General features: G+C 40.5%; 1 protein-coding gene across 1 annotated transcript in view; it reads right to left on the bottom strand.

Annotated features, from left to right (window-relative positions):
* Positions 1-2670: 2670 nt before the first annotated feature.
* Positions 2671-23085, bottom strand: part of EMILIN2 (elastin microfibril interfacer 2) — a 66814-nt gene continuing 46399 nt past the window's right edge. The window contains exons 5-8 of the mRNA XM_044424224.1: positions 9753-10235; positions 7830-7871; positions 5927-6055; positions 2671-3656 (exon numbers count right to left, since the gene is read on the bottom strand). Coding sequence (XP_044280159.1) covers positions 3319-3656; positions 5927-6055; positions 7830-7871; positions 9753-10235 — 992 coding nt within the window. The 3' untranslated portion in view covers positions 2671-3318. The remainder of the gene's footprint in view (positions 3657-5926; positions 6056-7829; positions 7872-9752; positions 10236-23085) is intronic.

Here is a 23085-nt window from a genome sequence, read left to right as displayed (position 1 = left end):
TGGCCATTACTGTATTAAAACAGGAAATATGGACAATATGTGGCTATTACTGTATGAAATAGCTCATCCATTAGTAGCTGTACTGTCTACATAGCTTATCAAGCATATACTGTATAAACAATAAATATATGTTTCTAGTACTAAGGAAAAATGAACATTTTGGTTTTGAATGGTTTGTTGATATATGTTTATCCTTGTGCAATGGAATAAAAACAAATCCAGGAGAAACTGATGTTCTGTAAGGATGTACTACTAAAGCAAGTTTGAGTGCATATCTTAAACATTATTAAAAACTTGTATACTAATACCAAGCTCCTTTGCCATACAAGGGGGTGTTATCAACATGCATTGAAGAAACTTAAAACTTAGATGAATGATTCCTAAAAATTCTTATGGAGAGGTGGAACTTGTATTAGCAAGGTAGACTAAGCATGCTCAGAGAGCACAGAATACTAGCTGACTGTTGGAAAGCAGGAGCAGAAAACAGGATAGGCAATGTTTTGTTGTAGATTCCTGTGTAACATTTATTGCCAAGTGGCTTTTTCTGACCGCTCAGAATACTTTTGGCTATCCCAGGAAAGGCTCTCACAAGCATCCAAAAGAACTCAGCCAAACAATACTTAGTGCAAGCTTTTTGACAACTCATATCTTGTAAAAACAGTATAATGTATGTATGGAAGGATCTATAAAATGATGTACTTTTGGCAGCTTCTTTATAGGAATATATAGCGTTCATTCCTATTAGCTTGTGGACTGTGGGGTAGTGGAAGGGACGTGAAATGTAAAGGAGGAATGAATGAGAGAGATTGGGTGAGTTCGCACATAACCACCCACAGTGAAAATGATGTAGGCATGGCTTGTCATGTACAAACCCAGCAACTGTGGTGAAGAGTAGGTTATTTGGTCTTAGTGGAACCATACCTCTTACCCATGCCTCTCCTGTCCCTGAGAGTCCTTGGAACAATCAGTGGCCCCACTGCCCCCTGTGCACCCACTGCAGCTGTGCAACAAGCACCTTTCATGCAGCCACCCTGAAAACTCCTAGGCAGATCCCAACATGTACTCCCACAGGAAAGTCTGCCTGGCAGGATGGACTCCCTCTATCCCTAGCATGGGTACCCATGCTGAGAAAAACAGGCTGAATATAAATACAGTGGAATAATACATAGCACTAAAGATGGCATTTAATTTCTTTTTCCTGTGCCCATGAGGGGAGCTGCAAATGCTTACTATATTTGATTACACTTAAATAACTTCTGTTTTACCGAAAACCAGTGCTGAGAGTCTGAAACTATTGTGGAAAAATGGTACAGCATTATCGGTGTTAAGCAGCTGATCTCATAAGTTAAGGAAGGGCAAGTTGCTCTACCATGAGTTCTGTCCACAAGTTCATAATATGTTAACTGAACTGAAGAATGACTATTTTAACAGTGTATCTTATGTGCGTGGTGATGGTTTTTCATAATGTGAGTCAAAACGCTATGAAGTAACTAAGAATTCATGTGTGCAGAAAGCATTTTTCTACAGTTGATCTATCAACTTAAGCATATGACCTCAGCTTTAAGAAGGAAGTTTGCTTTGTGTTGCTTAGAAACAATTCTTAAGGGGATCGCATAAGGCTATGAAATAAAGACATAACTATTTCTGAGACCTCTGGGAAGAAGACTAACAAAAGAGATATTTCACAAGCCTAGTTCATGAAGGGAGGTCTTAGCTGCAGGGAGGAACTTTGCCTTACACCATTAGCAGATAACTAAGGGGAAAAACATGGCCTGTTTGATAGGGTGACTTTTTTAGCACAGCATGTTACAAAAAAGCCAAAATCCCATGAAGTGATACAGGTTGGACCATGTTGTGAGAACGTTTCCTTCCACTTCCTGTTTTATGAAAACTTGGAAGTGTGCCTCAGCACTTAATACCCTGAAGCATAACCTGTATCATAGACAAGAGGCTACAGTTAGGGCAGAATATGGGCAAAAATATGGGTTTTTTATAGGCAAAAGCATCAGGCAGGATGTATTTTATCTAATCTATGTGCATAAGGAAAACTGGATTAGAAACAGGGGAACTGAAAATTGGCAGAAAAAAAACCACTAATTCAAGCTATTGCTGCTTTTTGTCATACTACTGACAATAATAAAAGTGAAAAAAGTACAAAAACAGGACTGCCACTTGAACATCAGGAAAACAAAAATCACGTCCACAGAAGAATTACAAAACTTCACTGCTAATAATGAAGAAATTGTGAAAGGGTTTGCATATGTTGGCTCAGTCATCAATTCAAAGGGACACTGAAAGACGCTTCAAGAAATTTCAGCCAAGAAATTTGAAGATTTACACTTGGAAGGACAGTCATGAAGGAACTAGAAAAGATCATCAATGCCGTGCAAGACCAAGGTCAAGATCATCCAAACTATTATATCCCCACTAACAATATAAGGGTGTGAAAGCTGAACAGTAAAGAAAGCTGACAGGAAGAAGATTGATGTACATTTGAAACATGATTCTGGAAGAAACACAAAGAAGTGGGTCTTAGATCAAATCAAGCCAGAGCTTTCCCTAGAAGCAAAAATGACAAAACTGCGGCCATAATCCTTCAGACATGAGAAGGCAACACTCGCTGGAGAAGACAATCATGCTAGGCGATGAAGGCAGAAGACAAAAGGGAAGATGAAAGGGAAGACCAAATATGAGACCGACCGAAGCCACAGCCTTGAACTTGGAAGAGCTCAATGGAGGTGTCATGGACAGGACATCAGAAGTTGAAGATGACTTGATGGCACATAACAACATTACTATTCCTGGAAGAATGTGCAATGGCAAGTTGAAGCTTAAGGGGACAATTTTTAGTGCTTTGTTTACTGCTCCTTTCAATATTTTAGATAGAATTAAGGGTAATATTGATGCATTTCAAAAAGTGACTACTTTGGATGTCTTAGGATTGCTATTATATCTCTCTTCTAGAAGTTAATAAATATCACATAAATTATATTTTAATCATCTTATAGTTATGTACCACAGCAACTACTTTTTTCCTTTAGTATGTTTACATATCCATAACCTTTACTAAAAGAAAGACAAACAAGGAAAAAAAATGTGTACAATGCAATCCTGTATATGTCTCCTTAGAAGTAAGCACCATTGAATTCAATGGGACTTCCTCCCAGATCTATTACAGGATTTCATCCATAAATCATGTAAGAAATGCACCTAAACAGAAGTGGGAAAGGGGTGGGGGGAAAGGACAAAAAAAATTAAAACTTCACCATTTATTACTGTTAATTTTGTTGGGATTAGTTTATCTTAAGTAGACATATCCTACTTATGAGAAATGGAACGGTAGAGAAGAACCCCACTGAATGTAGAATAAATTTCATCAGAGTCTGTATAGGCCAGCTTGCCCCCAGTAACTACAATGCTCACTTCAGCTCCAGCTTTGAGGTGAAGAACAAGATGAAAAGTCCCAGTTCCACCACAAGTCTGTTTCCCTGCTCTTGGTTTGTGATATTCAAGCAACTCTCTTCTGTAGCCTTCTGTATGGACCTGAGCAACACTCACATTGGAAACAGATAACACGGCTTCTATGTATTCATTCCTTTCTGGAGTTAGGACAGCTGTGATCAGATAACGACCTTCATATGGAGCTTTGAAGATGCCTGCAACAAACCCACAGCATTAATTAAAGTACAAGTCCAATGTAAAGTTGGAAAACCTACAGTTCCTTTTGTTGTCTCACAAGGTGCATAAGAAAAGCACTGAAAGAAGTCACGTAATTAAAAAAATGTTATTTCGTACAGCACAGGGAAGTTCTTCACATAATACTCTTAAACCATATGTGAACTCTTAACTCCTCCAAAAAATTACTGTACATTTTTATCTACTGATCCAACTGTGATATCACTAAGTCCCAAATGCATACAGAGGAATGCCATTATGTCAACCACTGCATTCTTCGGCTTTGCCACCTTCAAGGGAAACACTGCTCTCTGAATGACTATGCAATGTTAAGTAGGTCAAATCAGATGGATCTCACCAATGATAAAACACCAGCCAAAGGAGTTTAAGAGATGTTAAAATGAATAAGCTGAGTTCCCCACACCAACTAGAGTAGTAAACAATCCATAATTATTTCCTAATACTTTACAGGATGACTGTTATGCACTTTCCTCGGCCAACCCAGAAGAGGCATTTAAGAGAATCTTCAGGCACTCACTTTACATGTCTGCTCATCTCAATTCAGGAGTTCATGCAATTTATAGAGTAATGTGATGCAAACCGGCTCAATGAGAACAAATGACCAGGCTCATGTAACATGATCAGTCATAGTGGTGTAAGCCAGGGCAGCTTGCTGTGCCGTCTAGGTATGGTTTGTAAACCACTGTCAGGAGTTTGGTATCCATCTACTTTTTCAAAGCCACAAACTGATGATTCTTTGGCAAAAGCTCTTTATTTCAAATGTATATCCAGCAAGCAATAGCCAGGGAAGAGTCTCTGAGCATGCACAAAGTGGCTCACTGAACCCAAAATGGAAACTATTTTCAAGAAACCCTCTTTTGAGTAATCCTGGACCCCACCCCTTCTGGATATGGACAAGCCTCCTTCCTGTACACAGCCCCTGTAGGCGGACAGCTCTTCTCTCACAATGCCACATCATGGGGTCAAGGATTGTATTTGTCTCCTCCCCTCCTGGCACTTACAGACCTTGGTTATTCTCCTGGAATAATACCTGGAGATGCCAGCCTTGAAATAAGCTTTTCTGCCTCCAACACCTCTACTTCTGTTGCCCCCCTTTCCCAAGCCTCCTCCCCTTCTAAAAAACCTGTCGCCCCGGCCCTGAAACATGCACCAAGAACAACTTCCTCTGCCCAACAACCACTGGCTGGATTCAGATGACATGACAAGCCACCCCTAGGTTTATAACCCATTATGAATTAGTGTGTTGTGTTAGCCTAATCAAAGTCTCTGTGTATGACGCACAAATATATAGCTCAGCCTTCTTATAGTTGATGCCCCCGATCCTATGGCCCCCTGATATTGTCTGCAGAGCCATAGGATTTCTTGATGTCTCAGCTCTGAGATCCTGTGACCTTAGATTCTGCTATGCCCCCACACTCCTGCAATGGATGTGGAAAGCCAGCTGCCTCTGAGTATGCAAAACTGAGCCTTGGGGAACACAAGAGTGGCATGCCAAGAGGTGAATAGGGAAGAGGCTAGAGCTGTTGCCTTACACCAATTCCTATGGGTGCCCCAGCATTCTTCCATCTGTGGCACTAAATCTGGATGGCTGAAAATGTCCATCTAAAGTAAATACAAGGGGCACAGTCTGCCACCGTGATCACCACTGACGCACCTGACTCCAGAGGCTTGTGCTCCTGAGCACACTTGATATGCATATCTATTCACTTGCTTGTTAACAATGACATAAGACATGGGCAAATGGAAGGGAGAGAATCTGTCATGAACCAACTACAGCAGTGAAAAGTTTGTTCTTTGAGCACCATTGATAAACCACCTGAGCTGGCACTATTGCAAAAAGTGCCTGTTATCACTAATCGCAAAATAGTCAAATAAGCAAAGAGGATGGATAAATGAAACTAGAGGAAGCAGAAACTCTATTTTTCCAACTGGGGTTGTTCGTCAGATGATCAAAGTTTATTCCTGACTGATACCAATCTTTTGGCTGAAGAGTAACTCTTCCACACTTGTGGGACAGGTTCCTCTTAAAATCAGACCTGCATGTCTTGTTCAGGTTTTTTGTCTGAGAATGACCAAATGCATTGTTTCAGCACATGATCATATTTCATTGTATTTCCATATTCTGTAATCTTTGACTGGTCTCTTACTGAATACAGCACCAAGCAGAAAAATACTAATGCCACTGGTATTGCCCAGGTTTCCCTTTGTTCTTTACATATACTTTTCTTACCTGTGCTGGGGTTATAATGATTTCCATCATTTACAAGAACTTTGTTAAAATGTACCACACCCACACCATTAGGGAAAGGCCTCTGAGTGAGGCCAGCAGAGAAGGATACCAGTGAAGTGACAGTTGCTCCTAGAAAATGGAAATAACTATATTATTTATGCATTCAGGAAAAATAATATATACCATTAAAAACACTTTATCTGGTGTAAAACAAATCAAATTTCTTCTTAATTGAATAACTTAGCAGGAACAAAACAGACACAAATTTGCATCCGCAAAAGTTCTTCATCTATTTGCACGTAATTTTTCCTACTATCTACAAGGTGGATCAGAATATTTTTATTATCACATTTAGTAATCTGTCAAGCAGAAATCACTAGTCCCAAAGGGCAAACTATAGCTCAGCCTTTTCTCTGAGTCAAGATTCTGGCATATTAGTACATGCAGTTACTCTGGATAAAGGCTTGCAAGACAATTATAAGCAAAGGATTGGAAAAGCCATGGTAAGCAGATCAGATAAAGAAGTCCTGAAAGGTAATTGGACAATCCCAAAGCCATGTCTCACTGAGGAGAGATGGCTTTGCGATTTATGTCAAATGTGACATAAGCTGCCACATTTGAAGCCCATATGAATATCACACCCACTGATGGAAGCTGCTGGAAAGCATGCCATATGGTAGTAGAATTCACTGTGCAAACAGCTCATCATGTGGAACTTTTCATGCAACACTGGCTTGTTCTATAGCAAAAAGTGCACATTAAGTGCAACTAGCTTATTTTGGACTCAACCCCATATGACTATATAAGCTATCATGCTGCATTGAGCCGAACAATGTCAAAAGACAACACCATCACATTGTGGAGACAGCCTTCAAGGTTATTTCTAAGTGGCTTTATATAGGACTGCACTTTTAGTTAATTTTTACTCACCTAGGGTTAATCATGTACATAGCAATTTCTTTAAACAAATCTGCATTTCCTATGATGTATTTGGTGCTGCTCTCTTATGTAATAATATTAACATTTTTAAACCACTCTTCCTATTGCACTCATTGATTTTCAGGTAGGTTAGCTCCATCAATTGAATAAAGATAAATTACTGGAAAACTATATAATTTGAGTAGGTTCCTGTTAAAGAATAAACTCACAAGTGTATTATGCCTTGCTACACAACTGCAAAACATAATAATGAAATTGACTACTATTTAAACCTTATTTCAGATTCTTAAGTGGTGATGCTTTGGACAATGAATCCACAAATAACCTAATGTGAACCAAATGAATTTATTCAAACATTAGCAGTGTTGTGTGCTTTCTGCATATTTTTTCTAACAGTCGCCTGCAGAGACAGAGCTCTGGAGAATGTCAACGACCAACTGGCCGTTATGCTCAATTTAATTTGGTTGTCCTGTTCTTAGCCTTGAATGGGGATAATCAACCATCCTTGATGCAGATCTTTGAATCTCTCTGCATGTTGTTGTGCAAATTATGTACAGATACAAAGGTGCTGCTATTTGGTACTATGTTGGGGATGCAGTTTGCATGTCACTCATAATGCTTCCTGTTTCTCCAGCCATGGTACTGATATATGCCCATTTTTAGCATTGGCCTGTGCATTGTAGCTTGTATAACTGAGAGGAGGGAATACTGCAGCATTCTCTTCAAAAGAGATGGGAAACAACAACCAGGCATTCAAGAATTCTCCCTCTGATTGCTTTTATTCTGCTCAAAGTACTATAGTAAGTCAGTTTCACATTTTGAAACTATGTTAAGAGCAATAGTTCCTTGTTTCAGGAATAACAGCCACCTGAAAAAGCAATTGTGGCATACACTGCTTTAATAAATATCTGCAAGAAAGTTAGAGGAATTAGTGCAGAGATAATCTGAGTAACAACTGGATTACCTTCTGTAGCTGTAGGTGGACGCTTTGATGGTTTTAGATAACCTACAAAGCAAAGGTCATAGGTATGATAAATATATACCTCGGATATTGCAGCCTTATAATGCTGTCCTCACTCCTGTCAAGTAGCCTTCATTTCAGTACCAATATATGACTACTGCAGCCCTTAAACATTATTTGGAGTGATTCATTTGCCATTGGCATCACTCTAGACTGTTTTTGGTTTGATTACTGCTATTTAAAATGAACTTAGAGAACAATGCTGAGAGTACTCCAATTCTTTCCTTTTAGACTGGTTTAGTAGTGAAACATGGGAGAAAGAAATTGCTTCCTGCTATCTCTACCATGTGAGAAACAAGCAGTATTCCAAAAGATAAAACTTACTATTTGCTCAAACAAAAACATGTGGGGCAGTGAACTGTTAAAAAAACCTTAAAATTGTGATGGGGGGGGCAGGGGGGATACTTACAAACATTAGACTTCCTAGAGCTAAACATTTTTCCTATGGGCAAATATTATCAGATGTCACAAAGTCATTCCATGAACGCTACTGCCATTCATTATTAACTACTACAAAGGAAATGACTTTTTTTATTACAACGCATTCAACTCCTTGTGGGTTCCATAAAAAAACATGAAAGAATTGAGAGATGGAGGACTGTAATTTCCTTGGTGCTACTAAAGGCTAAATTATTTTCTGAGATGATCAGGGCCTTAACTCTCAATGAACCAGTTGAAGAAATCACAGCAACTCACAGTGGTTTCATTTACAGAACCACCACCTGGGCACAGCATATTATGCTGTTTGAACCAGGACAGTACAGCTCGTTGGCAGGTTATACCAGCACTCAAATTACACTAACCAACCCACAAGTTATTTGAGGATTGTCATTCTGCCTAAGTTTAGACAACATGGTTGGTTATTATGCAAATCAAGCCACAGTGTCTTATTTAGATGGCTTGTAATTATGCAAACCAAGTCAAACTGAGTTCAGACAACAATATAAACCACATTCATATGGGTTGAAGTGCTGTTGAACTCTTGAGTTGTTTGAACCCAGCTAAAATAACCAACCATGGTAAACAGGTCCACAGTTCATAAAACAATAATCAGTACATTCTGTTCATTGTTCTAGTCATGGCTTGTTAGCACAACAGACTCAGACAATGTGGTAACCCATGTTTCAACAACCTATACTCAGCTCATACTCAACCCTTCCCATGTTGTCCAAAGCCAGTCTCCCTGTTTTCAGTGCTAGGGCAGAGCCCAAACAATGTAATAGCAGTGTGATTCTGAAAATATCCAGAGTGTGTTTCTTTTACTGCTGAGTTATCAAAACTTACCCCCTGCCACATGAAAGACATAGGGGGATCTCTCCTCTGCCATGGCTTTAGAGAGATGTCAGCTCTAGAATCCTCTTTCAGAAATTGTAGTAACCTTATAACCATCCCCCATATGTTTGGGGGACTCTGAATCTTGTAGTGATACTAATCCCCCAATCCCATCAACAAATTCAGTCTAAAGAGAACTAAGCATGCACAGTCCAATGAAGTGCTGAAATGCAGAAAAACAGCAGAAGGAGAGCAGAATGGCTGCTGAAAAATGTAGCAGCTAATTGCAAACTTTAACAGGATCACTCCTACTAGAAGGTGAGGATGCACATCAACATTATATTGCAAGTCTCACATGTTACAGTCATAATGGAGATTTTCACATCAGATGCAGTTTTCTCCCTGTATAATTTATTAACCGACTGACCTGACCCATCTGTACTTGTTCTGGAAATTTTGTTGGTACAGCTCAAATCACAACTTTTTTTTACATAAAATATCTAATTTCTAGATTCTAGCTAGTACAAGGGCATGCAAATTTTGTCAATGACTGGAAAGATCACATCAGTCAAACCAAATTTTGGATTTACTCACCTGGTGCTCCAGCATAGCCTTCAAAAACAAGCAAGTTATTTTGACCATCTAGGCCATCAATACTTTTTGGCTGCCCTCTTCCTGACATTAAAACAGTCCCAGGAGGGCCTGCTTGCCCAGTTTCCATAAATATCCCACTTGATCCAGGCAAAGAAGGTAAGCGTGATCGTGATCCTGGTAAAGATGGTTGTGGAAGAATTCCAGAATCTGGTGGCTGAAGAGGAATTCCTTGCAATGGTGGTTGTATGATTATTTGTGGATGTGGTAGGTCTAAAGGTTTTCTTGGTTCTGGAATTTGTGGTGGGGGTCTTGGTTGTGATGGGTGCACACGGTCCCCTGGTCGTGGCTGTAGTGGAATTCCTTGCTGTGATGGTGCTGGGAATGTTCCCATTTGGGGTGGCTGCAATGGTTTTCTTGGATCTGATGGTGGCAGGGGGATCCTTTGCTGTGGTTTTCTTGGTGATGGCACTGATGGTTTTTCAGCTAAAGTTTTGTAAAGAGAGAAACGTTCTCTAGTTAGTTAACTGAAGTTGAAGAATATATTTATGAAGCAACTTGAAAATCTCAGTAATGAAACAGAACATTTATGGTACCATCACACTGCTTCATTCACACAATTGCAGGGGTGGGGGGAATTCAGATGTTGTTATTTTCCACTCATAGCTTTTCTGTGTGTCCTAATTGATCCTTTCATCGCTTTCCTTACTGTGGAAAACCCATAAAAAAAAAGAATTGCTGCCTAATGCTCCCCCTGACCATTAGCTTTAGAAGCCCTCTTTCTGGAAGCACCTTTAAAGCCTAGTCATATATGCTGCTGTTTTAAAATACAGAAAGTCTGAGCCAAGCAGACAATCACAACAACAAAGTAGGCCTACATACTGTGGTCAGTATTTGCTAGATAAATGTTCACTGAGAGAATTCTTAGACATGCTTATTGAGAGCCAGTGTGGTGTAGTGGTTAAGAGCACGGGACTGGGACTCAGGCGATCTGGGTTCTAGTCCCCGCTCAGCCATGGAGCCAACTGGGTGATTTTGGGCCAGTCACAGCCCAGACTCTCAGCCCAACCTACCTCACAGGGTTGTTGATGTGGGGATAAGATGGAGGAGGAGAATGATGTAAGCTGCCTTGAGCACTTTGAGGAAAAATAAACAAATAAATGGACAAACCAGACAAATATTTGCAAGCTCTTTCAGTGTTAAAATACTGCACAAAGTTTACTGATATAAGTGGGAGCTAGCTGGAAATTGCATTAGGAGCTGAACTGTCAGTTAAAATTGAACTCGGGATTGAAGTGAGAAGTCAGCTGTTTGACACCTCTTGTTGAAGGAATCTGAATAGTTCTTCATTGGGGAAAACACAGATGAAGTCTAGAGTTAAGGCATAAAGTTAGAACATCTTAGAAACACAAACATTAAACTGAGCTTTTTTCCTTCAGTAGCCATGACAATAGCCTGAGCTCTGTATTGAAACATGAAATGGAATAAAGATCTCCATAGGTAATACTATAATGTATTCATCAGCATAATACTACTTTTTAGTAGGATGGTCCTTTATGCTTTTGGGGGGGGGGGGAGAACAAAAGTATCAATCACTAAAAAGAAAAGATGACATAGATATGCATAAAATTTGCATGTGCAGATTTATAAGTACATCTGATAAACATGATTTTAATTCAGATAGAAATGCAATATATCTCACCATAGTGAGGAAGACTATGACCAGGTGACAAATGTGACTCACTTTGTCTGCCAGCCAGGTGCTCAGATGATGGGCAGCTTCACGTCATCTGCTGTTCTCTCTTTTTATACACCTTTGAAGCAGACTTGGACTGGACAGCATTTCAAATAGAGAAATGTTCCTCTCTCCAACAGAGCACATGGCTACCCTACTTTTAAGGTTCACACATGATCCCATACATTAATACACAATTTCCCTTCAAACTCCCCCAACTCTCATTCATGATAATCTAGTTAAAATCCTACCATTTTTATGTTGACATATTGCCCTGAAACTAGCAAGGTGTCATTGTGTTTGCAATAGTTTCACATTAGAATCCTACATATATCTACTCAAAAGAGTTCAATGGGACTTACTCCCAACTTCAATGGGAATAGAACTGAAGCATCAGTTCAGTATACATCCTCAGTCTGCAGCACAGAATTAAGAACCAATCTTTTTAGTTTAGCATTTCTTTCCTTTTTAGTTTTAAAATTCTCCAATCAAATACTTCTTAGTGTTGGATTTGTTCACAGATTTTTGTGAGTGATAAGCTTACAGAGATATCAAATTCAGTCATGATTAGACAGACAGGTGGTGATTCAGATTCCAATAAGACATCTATGAAAGGTGGAACTTTGAGTGATAATGCAGGTGTTTCCCTTTCCCTTGCCAGCAGGGCAAAAGCCCTGCTTGGGTAGACAGAAATGCACATGGTAGACACTCACCACTAAATAATGTATCAAGGATGCTCAATGCAATGTACAAAGCACTGTGGATCTATGAAGAGTAACATTTTGCCATTGAATCACACACTAGACTGGACTTTTTCACAAAGTAATAGGACTTTTTTTAAGCTATTAGAGTGATGAAAAGTAGTATTTATTTATTTATTTATTTATTTAAAACATTTCTACGCCTCCCCCATCGCAACAAAGCCTCGGGGCGGCTCACAACAACAAAAAAATTAGCTTCTTCTGTTACAATCCATAAAGCATCTTTAGTTTTCATACACTACTTTTTGAACCTTCAAAGTAGTAGGGCCATTTATCCTCAATCTGAAGGGCTGTTCAGTCCATGATTTTTAACTGCAAATCTTTAGCAGAACACGATCTGTAACTCAGACAGCATCATACCAATCACCAGGCATTCCTATGGCAGCTGCATCTAGAATGTCCACTAGCAGTGGCTACAGTTAGTGATAAACTAGGTCTACTACACTACTCACTACATTTAGAGAACACAAGAAAAGTAATTCTCATCCTTGGTTCTCATGAATCATGAAAAGTACTTCAGAATTACTTGTGGAATGAATACAGAAAAAAATTATGCACACCTTAACAAACAAACTCGAGGATGAAGGATCAAGTGGAAGTCTTTTAGCAAACATGTGAGTTAGGCACCCATGTGATTTTAGCAACTCAGTGAGAAGGTCGGGGCAGTCACTTCTTTCCTGCCCTTTTCTAATAAATAAATTAGTTTCCCAGATAAAGAAATCAAATTATATCAATAAAATCAAGTGCAACAGGCAAAATGTGTAGAGGGTTAGGGTGAATACTATTAGCATAACTTACTTTGCCTCATGTGTGACTTTCTATAAGTTGGACAGAAGTCATAGACATTTGCTTAGAGTAATGTTGCTCAGGGAAGGTGTTCATTCCCTTGAAGCCAAGGCTACAGACTTGGAGAAGTGGAAAGAGGTAGTGAGGCTGCTGAATGTATCCTTTGAGGACCAAACAGGGATCCTTGGGTGCCAACTCCTCTCTGGGGAAGGAGGGTGTCATTCTGAGAAAGAGGATGATCCCTTAGAAGGGTTTTGGATGACAAATGCCCTTTGACACTGAGGATGTCTCCAGGGGGCAGGAAATTGAAGATTCAGTCATTAGACTCATATTTATTTATTTGGAGATCTTATATGTGGCCCCATTCGCATAAGCCTCAGGGCGGCTTCCAAACATAAATAAATATAAATGATACAATTACATAAAATATTGGAGACATTCTGGTGGGAAATTATTAAAATCAATAAATAAAGTTAACAATTAAAATAACATTGAAATTAAAAGGTCTTGGCCTGGTGCTGAAAGGCAAATAACAATGACACCAGGCGGACATCTCTGGGGAGCACGTTCCATAAGTTGGGCACCACCGCAGAGAAAGCCCTCCTCCGGGTACTCACCTTCCTAATATCTTTCACGGAGGGTTCCCGGAGAAGGGCCTCTGCCGCCAGTCTCAAGGGGTGCGAGGGCATATATGGACGTAAGCGCTCCTTTAGGTAACCAGGTCCCAAGCTGTTAAGGGCTTTATAGGTAATAACCAGCACCTTGAATTGGGCCCGGACTTCAATGGGGAGCCAGTGAAGCTGACGGAGAACTGGAGTTATGTGAGCACAACACCCAGTCCCCGTCTTCAGATGGTGCAGCTCTGTTTTGCACCATCTGAGGTATCCGGACCGTCTTCAAGGGCAGCCCCACGTAGAGCGCATTACAGAAGTCTAATAGACAGATTGTTCTGTCACAATATAAATAAGCGAAAAGAAGCCTTCCTTCAGAAAATTAAATCTTGCCTTAATGAAGAGAGCTAAAGACAGCATGAGATTACTTTATTCTTGACAAAGGAGATGCAGGTATATAATAAAGAGATTTGGAGAAGCTTATTGCTAGCAACATAAAGGCCAAGAATAAAGAATTATTTATATATATCAGAAACAGGATACCAAAAAGGCCATTACAACAGAGTTAAAGTGCTAAAGGATGAAAAGGAGATTGCAGAGATGCTGGATATTCTACATCACTGCAGAAGATGTAGAATAGATACCCGTGCCTAAACTGATGTATTCAGGAAGGGAGTCTAACGAAGTGAAGCAAATGTTGGTGTTAAAAGATGACATTGTCAACCTTACTGACAATGTGATTATGTCAAATTAGATTCAGACGGTACCTATTTAAAAGAACTAAAATAAGAATTTGCTCCTATTATTACAAAAATATGTAACGTGTCTCTAACATCAGCCTCTTTATGAGAGTATTGGAGAATTTCCAATAAATCTAATTTTTTAGAAGGGATTTGGTAGGGGAGAATCTGGGAAAACTTAGCTGGTCACCTTGATATTTGTTCTGAGTAAATTGAGTGAAAATGTTGCTAAAGATATAATTAGTAAACACAGAGAAGAACAAGCCCATATGAAAAAGAATAAACATGGTTTTTACAAAGGTAGATCCTGTCTTACTAATCTTTTACAGTCTTTTAAAATGTCAATAAACATGTGGAATGGGATGATAACTTTTAACCAAGTCTTTAACCAAAGATCATGAGAATGTTACCAACCATGGAAACAAGAAAAGTTCTTATTGATCAGTTGCTAGTTAAAGAACAGAAAGTGGAAAATAGGAATAAATAGTAAATGTTACCAATAGAGGGATCCATATGGCGGAATCCCACAAGGAAATGTATTGGCACCAATGTTTTTCATCTCACTAATAAATAATTTGAAATTAGGAGGGAGCAGGGAGTTGCCAAGTTTGGTGTTGAAGCCATAAGCCAGGCCTGTAAAGGAGGGATGGCATCCATTTGAACCAGAATGGAACCAAACAGCTAACATGTGACATAAAAAGATGGCAGAGAAGATTTTATGCTATAACCTGTGGGAAAGCCAACAGGAGTTGGGAAAAATCCATTTGAGGTCAAAAGATCCCTTAGGTATTTCTATGCAAGTGCTAGAAGCCTTAAGACCAAAACGGGAGAGCTAGAGGCCGCTGTGATAAAGGGGAAGTTGGATATAGTGGGCATTAGAGAAACCTGGTGAAGTATAAACAACCAATGCAATAATTGGTCCTCTCTGGATATAAACATCCATCACAGTTTACTTACCTTGCTTACACAGTTCCTCATGTGCACAGAGCTAATGTCAACTTGACATACAAAACTGACCTTTTATTGCCTTCATGTCTATTGCTGAGTTTTTAAAAACACTCTGCATTTCTTGTTTGCATTATTTCAAAATGTGTGTGAGCATTCCAAGGCATCTCGTAAGCCCATTCAAATAAGTATATATCAATTCCCTTAGAAGGTTGCAATATGAATTTGTCTGGATTGGATCTGCACTTAGAAATATTTAGAGCAGATTCACTGAAATCCATAGAGCAGTCCCACTTATTTAAGTCCCAATGATTTTAATGAATTTATTCTAACTCTCAGCATCTTCATCCAGCCTTTGTGTTTAGTTGTTTAAATGGAAACAAAATATTTTAGTCTCTTTTTATTCTAAGGATAAAAATCAAGTGCAATTTATCAGTCAATATGCAATTGGTTTTTTAATCAAACCAATTGTTTTCAGAATATAAAGGTGACATAAAGAACCAAAGCATTCCCACTGAACCCCTAGATATATTAATAATGTCAGGTTAACCAAGTTAATATCTAAGTTAAGCAGTCTTTAAAATGGTACATTTTTTTTAAATAGTATTTTAAATCGTTTTATGGAGTCGTCCCTGGCCATGCTGCCGCTTATGTTTCCTGGGGAGTGCACCGGTGCCGCCATTGAGGTGGTTATGGGCAGGGGACGTAACAGCGGTGGGAGCTTAACGTGTCCGTATAGAAGAAGGAGGGACAGATGGCTGACACCTGTCCCTACTTCTGGTTTTGCTCCCAGCCAGAGGGTGCCAGAGAGTCTCGTCAGTCGCCCCTCAGGCCTGACGGTGCTGTTGCTTAATGCCAGGTCGGTCAGTAACAAATCTGCCCTCATCCAGGACCTGATTGTGGATGAGGGGGCCGACCTGGTCTACATAACGGAGACCTGGGCGGGAGAGGGGGGGGATGTTGCCCTCTCCCAAGTGTGCCCGCCCGAGTATTTGGTCCAGGGCTGCTCATGGCTGGAGGGGAGGGGAAGGGGGGTCGCTTTGGTTTACCGAGCCTCCATCTATCTCACGGGACTTCCTGTCCCTTCGCGACCAGGGCTGGAGTGTCTCTACTTGGTGTTGGGCGACCGAGACAGACTGGGGATTCTGTTGGTGTACCGTGCACCCTTCTGCCCAACAGTCTACCTGCCTGAGCTGACGGAGACTGTCTCGGACCTGGTGTTGAGGACCCCCAGGATGTTGGTCCTGGGGGACTTCAGTCTCCATGCCGAGGCTAGTCTGACCGGGGCGGCTCAGGACTTCATGGCCTCCTTGACGGCCATGGGGCTGTCTCAACATGTCACCGGCCCGACCCATGAACGGGGACACACTCTGGACCTGGTTTTCTCGACGGGGCAGGAAGAGGGTGGTCTGAGGGTGAGTAATTTATGCTTGACTCCCCTGTCATGGTCAGATCACTTCCTGGTGAGGTTTGTGCTCGAGAGCGACATCTCCCTCTGTAAGGGTGCGGACCCGATTATGTGGGTCCGCCCCCGGAGCCGGATGGATCTGGAAGGATTCCTGAAGGCCCTGGGGGAGTTTCCGGCTGACAAGACGGGTGCTCCTGTTGAGGCTCTGGTCAAACTGTGGAATGGGGAGATGACCAGGGTATACCCTTGGTATACTCCTGAATTGAGGGTGATGAAGCAGGTTGGGAGATGACTAGAGCGTAGGTGGAGGAAATCACGGGATGAATCTGACTGAACACACTTAAGAGCCCACTATCGGGCCTATGCTGTGGCGGTGAGGGTGGTGAAAAAGAGATTCTTTTCCGCTTCCATTGCCTCCTCACAATGCCGTCCGGCGGAGCTCTTTCGAGTGGTGCAAGGCCTGGTTCGTCCAGGTCCGAAGGAAGACCTGATTCCACCCTCAAAGGCCCGCTGTGACGACTTTGCCAGGCATTTCAGGGAGAAAATCGCTCAGATTCATCACGAGCTGGACACCACTATTGATTCAGAGGTTTCAAAGGAGACACCAACGCTGCCATCTGGTCCAGATTTATTGGATGAATTTCAGTTACTGCGGGCCGATGACGTGGACAAGGTGCTTGGGTGAGTATGTCCAACCACTTGCCTTTTGGACCCTTGCCCGTCTTGGTTAATAAATGATTCCAAGCACGGGATTGGAACCTGGATCTTGGAAGTGGTTAACGCTTCTCTGAGGGAGGGTCGGGTGCCTGCCCCTTTAAAGGAGGCGGTAGTCCGACCGGTCCTGAAGAAGGCGTCACTGGATCCAGAGATGGCCAGTAATTATAGACCAGTGGCCAACATCCCGTTTCTGGGCAAGGTGTTAGAGCGGGTGGTGGCGGGACAACTCCAAGCACTCTTAGATGAAACTGATTATCTGGACCCATTGCAGTCCGGCTTCAGACCCGGTTACGGTACTGAATCTGCCTTGGTCGCCCTGTACGATGACCTGTGCAGGGAGAAGGACAGGGGGAGTGCGTCCCTGTTGGTTCTCCTGGACCTCTCAGCGGCTTTCGATACCATCGACCATGGTATCCTTCTGGATAGGCTAGCGGGATTGGGGGTCGGAGGCACTGCTTTGCAGTGGTTCCACTCCTATCTCAATGGCTGGTTCCAGAAGGTGGTGCTGGGGGACTATGGCTCTGCGCCATGGCAGCTATGCCATGGAGTACCACAGGGGTCCATTTTGTCCCCTTTGCTGTTCAACATATACATGAAACCGCTGGGAGAGGTCATCAGGAGGTGTGGGCTGCGGAACCATCAGTACGCTGATGATACCCAGCTCTACCTCTCGTTTTCCACCAATCCAGGTGAGGCAGTGGCTGTGCTGAACCGGTGCCTGGCCGAGGTAATGGGCTGGATGAGGGCCAATAAACTGAAGCTCAATCCAGACAAGACGGAGGTCCTGTTGGTTGGTGGATCGGGCTTCGGAGAGGGTGAATTGAACCTTGTCCTGAATGGGGTTGCACTCCCTCTTAGGGACAAGGTCCGCAGCTTGGGAGTGCTCCTCGACCCAGAGCTTTCACTGGAAGCTCAGGTAACAGCAGTGGCGAGGAGTGCTTTCCTCCAGCTTCGGCTAATTCATCAGCTGCGCCCCTATCTGGAGAATGACTGCCTTGCGACAGTGACACATGCGTTGGTGACTTCCCGTTTGGACTTCTGCAACGCGCTCTACGTGGGGCTACCCTTGAAGACGGTCCGGATACTTCAATTGGTCCAAAATAGAGCTGCCAGGCTGCTGACGGGGACTGGACGTTATGTTCACATGACTCCAGTTCTCCGTCAGCTTCACTGGCTTCCCATTGAAGTCCGGGCCCAATTCAAGGTGTTGGTTATGACCTATAAAGCCCTAAACGGCTTGGGTCCTGGTTACCTGAAGGAGCGCTTACATCCTTATATGCCCAGCCGCCCCCTGAGATCGGCGGGAGAGGCCCTTCTCCGGGAGCCCCCCATGGAAGAAGTTAGGAGGGTGGTTACTCGGAGGAGGGCTTTCTCAGCGGTGGCGCCTAAGTTATGGAATGCGCTCCCCAGAGAGGTCCGCCTGGCGCCGTCGTTATTTGTTTTTCGGCGCCAGGCGAAGACCTTTTTATTTAAGCAGTATTTTAAATGTTAATATTATTGAATTTTATTTGGCCAGGGCGGCTTGTTTTATAGTGTATATTTGTATTTTATTGTATATATTTTAAAATGTTATTTTAAATTTTTTGTTGTAAGCCGCCCCGAGGCTTCGGCGAATGGGGCGGCATAAAAATGTTTTAATAATAATAATAAAATAATAATTATTGTAACACTGCATCTGGCTGCCGAAAAATTATTTTTCCAAACTTAAAAAATGTACCTTATATGTAGCTATATTTTGCTTCACGCCCCAGTTCATGTACTTTCAAGTAGTGTCAGTTAAATAAAAGAAATATTTCCTTGCATGGCTACCATTTCCATTTCTTTGAAACTAAACTTAAAAAAAAAATGAAAACAGTGTAGTGTGGGAGGAAATCTTTTATCTATCTTATCCAAGCTTGCTTATCTCCCATAAAGTAAAGCTGACTTCCTCTAGAGCTGACTACATGCTTTAGATTCTAACAGGCAGAATGCCTTCCTCATCAGAGACCTGGGCAGCTATTAACATCACCAGAAGACGACGTGCTGGTTGTTTTATGACCTATAGATTGCCATCTCTCAGTGACAAGGAAGCAGGCCTTTTCTTTGGTGGTGCCATGACACAGAATGACCCCCTTGTTATCTATGAGGCACTAACTGTAGGATGCTTTAGGGATCACCTAAAGACCATGCCAGCTAGCCTGCTGATGATTATACTGTTGTATTGGTTTTTAATGTTTTATTAAAATTTTTATAAAAGTCTTAGCAACTACTATAAATTTTAATGTATCTTGTGTATTTTAATGTATTTAATTTGGTAAATTCTGGATATTTAAAATATGTTAAGTGGTTTATAAATCTATTAAATAATAATAAGTAAAATAAACTCATAAGTCTGCTAAATGCTTTAAGTGTAAGAAATTAGTCAATGTGATATTTGTTGAATAACTAGTAATCAGCTGTAGTTCAGCAACACGTGTTAGAAATTAAGCACTTATTCTTTCTTGAGGAAAATCTTACAAATTAAGAAATTCAGTATCGTTTCATTCATTCATTGTATCTTTTGCTTTGGAAATAATCCCTGCTTCAGCCTACTACAAAATTATACAACAGTAACAACCAATTTCAAAGGACTTATGGGACTTATAAATAAGATAGGTATGGTACAGCACTTTAAACACAGGAAGTGCTATGTAAAATGCAGCAAAAAGAGAAATATTAGGCAGGGACATGCATACCACGATGCAGAGAAAAAGTTACCCAAGCTTGTCTTCATATCGTTTGGTGGTTGCTCTGCTGGATAAACAACAGGTCTTGGCCTCTGTGGTACTGCTTCCTTGCAATCTACACCCATGAATCCAGGGCAACACCTCCACTCCAGTTCCGTCACAGTCTTGTATGCTATCCTATATTTAGGTCTGAAACTTGTGCGATACCTGCAAGTAATCAGATGGAGAAGATAGCATTAAAATGACCTGTTGACATTTGTTTGTTTGTTTAAAACATTTGTATGCCGCCCAATTGTCTATTGTTTTGCTCTTTCAGGATAAAAATGGCAAGTAATGGCAAGAAATGATCAGGGTAAGTATTTGCAAATAAAAAGGTCTTAGCCTGGCATCGTGGTTATTTGTTTTTCGGTGCCAGGCTAAGACCTTTTTATTTAAAACTTATTTTAATTGTTAACTTATTATGTATTTATAGGATTTTACATTTTTAAGCTGAGATGTTACCGGGCTTTTTAATCTTTAATTGTATAAACTGTTATTTATATGTTTTAATTATGTTGTGAGCCGCCCCGAGGCTTTGTTGTGATGGGGACAGCATAGAAATGTTTTAAATAAAATAAATAAATAAAATGACTGAGAACTGCCCATGTTTCTACAAGGCAAGGTAAAGATCAGGGGAGCAGTTCACTGTTTTGCATTAAAAAAATCAAGTACATATTTTACCACATTACACATTTTTAAATAGGTCACAAAGGAAAACAGTATTATCTTCATATACTGTAGGTGACAAATGCACACACACACACAAATGAATAAAATGCATTATTTACTATGCAGAAGTATTGATCTTCATAGTCAAGTATGAAGCAATCTCCCACTATCTTAGCTTTTGAAAAATAGATATATTTAATTTTTAAAATACTGGTTAAAAATGTAATTAGGAATAATTCAAAGCAGAACTGGGCTTTTTCTACAGAACTATAAATTGTACCGTATTCTGGATTTCAGTTAGAAAACAGACTAAGTAGAATACACTAAATACTTTTCCCTGCCAAAACTCAGCAGCAAGCAAGCAGAAAACTAGGTAACAGAAAAATGGAAATTGCAAAAATGACTGTTAAATTCATCCCATAACATTATATATGAAAATATAATGACCTAAGGCTAAGCTCATTGAACATAATGAAATTTAGTTTTAATTAGACCTATACAGAATTGCACTACACATGTATTAAATTGCAGATTTAAAACTTGCTTTGATTTTCAAAAGCTTATTTCAAATGTAATAATGGTTATTTCTTCTGATTCTTCTTACCATTTATGAAAAACCTAATCATTAAACAAAGTTTAGTTAACATATATACCACAGTTTTAATTCTAACATCTTACATACATTATCTAATTATTCTAGTCTTATTTTAACATATCAATTATACAATGAAAAAAGTAGAAGAGCATGAATTCTCTTGCTATAATCCTCCATACTTGCTCTACTTTGGGAATTACAAAGCTAGGAATCACATGGAGTTTGCATGTATCTAAAATACGTAGGTCAGACTTACCAACAACTCATGGAATGGGACTTGTATAATGACACAATGTATCCAGTCATCCAATTACTCGTGTGAGGTAAGGAGCTGTATAATTTGAAAGCTCTGCATTCTGAAGGGAAGTTGCTTCTATTCATGATGTTATTTTACTGCTCTTATGTATCAGTTGTACTAAACAAACACAGCTTACTGAATTTGAACTATTTACTCAGTTGTCTCCCACATCCCCATACATTCCATCATTAAATTTCCTGAAATATTGAATAATAGTTTCACCAATCTTCAACTAAACCTAAAAAATTAACAATTGTTACAGTTTTTATTTCGGGTCTCCATCATACATTACATATACAGAAGTATGCTGAAACATCTGCAAAGCCATTTAACTTTTCCACATTATGGTGTGCTACAATCTGGAATTTAAATCAGTTTAATTAGTATTGTTACCACCTGATGTGCACAAGATATCTGTGCACAATGTGAAAGTGTAAATGTTTTTACAGTGGTGCACAAGTTAAGTAAATGGGTACTTGATGCTTACCTATTAGCCCGAGTCAATACTTAATAGAAGCACTTTCAACAGCAATTAAAACTGTGAATCTTTGTGAATAAGTTTCTATCAGCTTTGTGCATCTGGATAATGCAGCAGGTGCCCATTCCTCCTGGCATAACAGCTTCCGCTGTGGATGGGGACTGCTGGTGAACAGCAACTTTCAAGTCCGACCCCAGATTTTCATTCAGATTGAAGTCTTGGCTTTGACTGGGCCACTCTATGACTTTCACATTATTTTTTTTAACCTACTCCAGTGTTATCCTGACTGTGTGTTTATGGTCCCAGTCTCAGGTCCCTTGCAGACTGAAATAGGTTTTCCTCAAGAATTGCCCTGTATTTGGCTCCATCCATGTTGCCCTCAGTCTTGACCAGTTGCTCAGTCCCTGCCAACCATACGGCACGATGCTGCCACTATCATGTTTCACCATGGGGATGGTGTCCTCATGGCAAATGAGCACTGTTGGCTTTGTGCCACACACAGTAATCGGAAGCCAGGACAGAAAGTTCAGTTTTGGTCTCCTCAGATCAGGGAATTTTCCCTCCACATTTCTCTCCCACATGCCTTTTGCAACCTCCAAATGGGGTTTGATATGGGTAGTAGGATTGCTCTGCTAGTAAGATATTTACAGGGTTTGGAGTTAGTCTTTTATCTGGTTTGAACTTCAATCCTTGTTTTTTTGTTTTGATTTTACAGAATCACACACATTAACATATACTTACATACAATATTATATTTCTGCTGTAATATTTGATGAACCTTCTTCATTAATATTAAATGAATATTTAAAAGGGAATTATGACATGTAGGGCGAGTCCATGCATGCTCCC

Source organism: Varanus komodoensis, unplaced genomic scaffold (genome assembly GCF_004798865.1).
Source record: "Varanus komodoensis strain SLA01 unplaced genomic scaffold, ASM479886v1 scaffold14_1, whole genome shotgun sequence".
NCBI classification, from domain to species: Eukaryota; Metazoa; Chordata; class Lepidosauria; order Squamata; family Varanidae; genus Varanus; species Varanus komodoensis.
The sequence above is the reverse complement of the archived record's forward strand: the minus strand, read 5'-3'. Positions and strand labels throughout refer to the sequence as shown.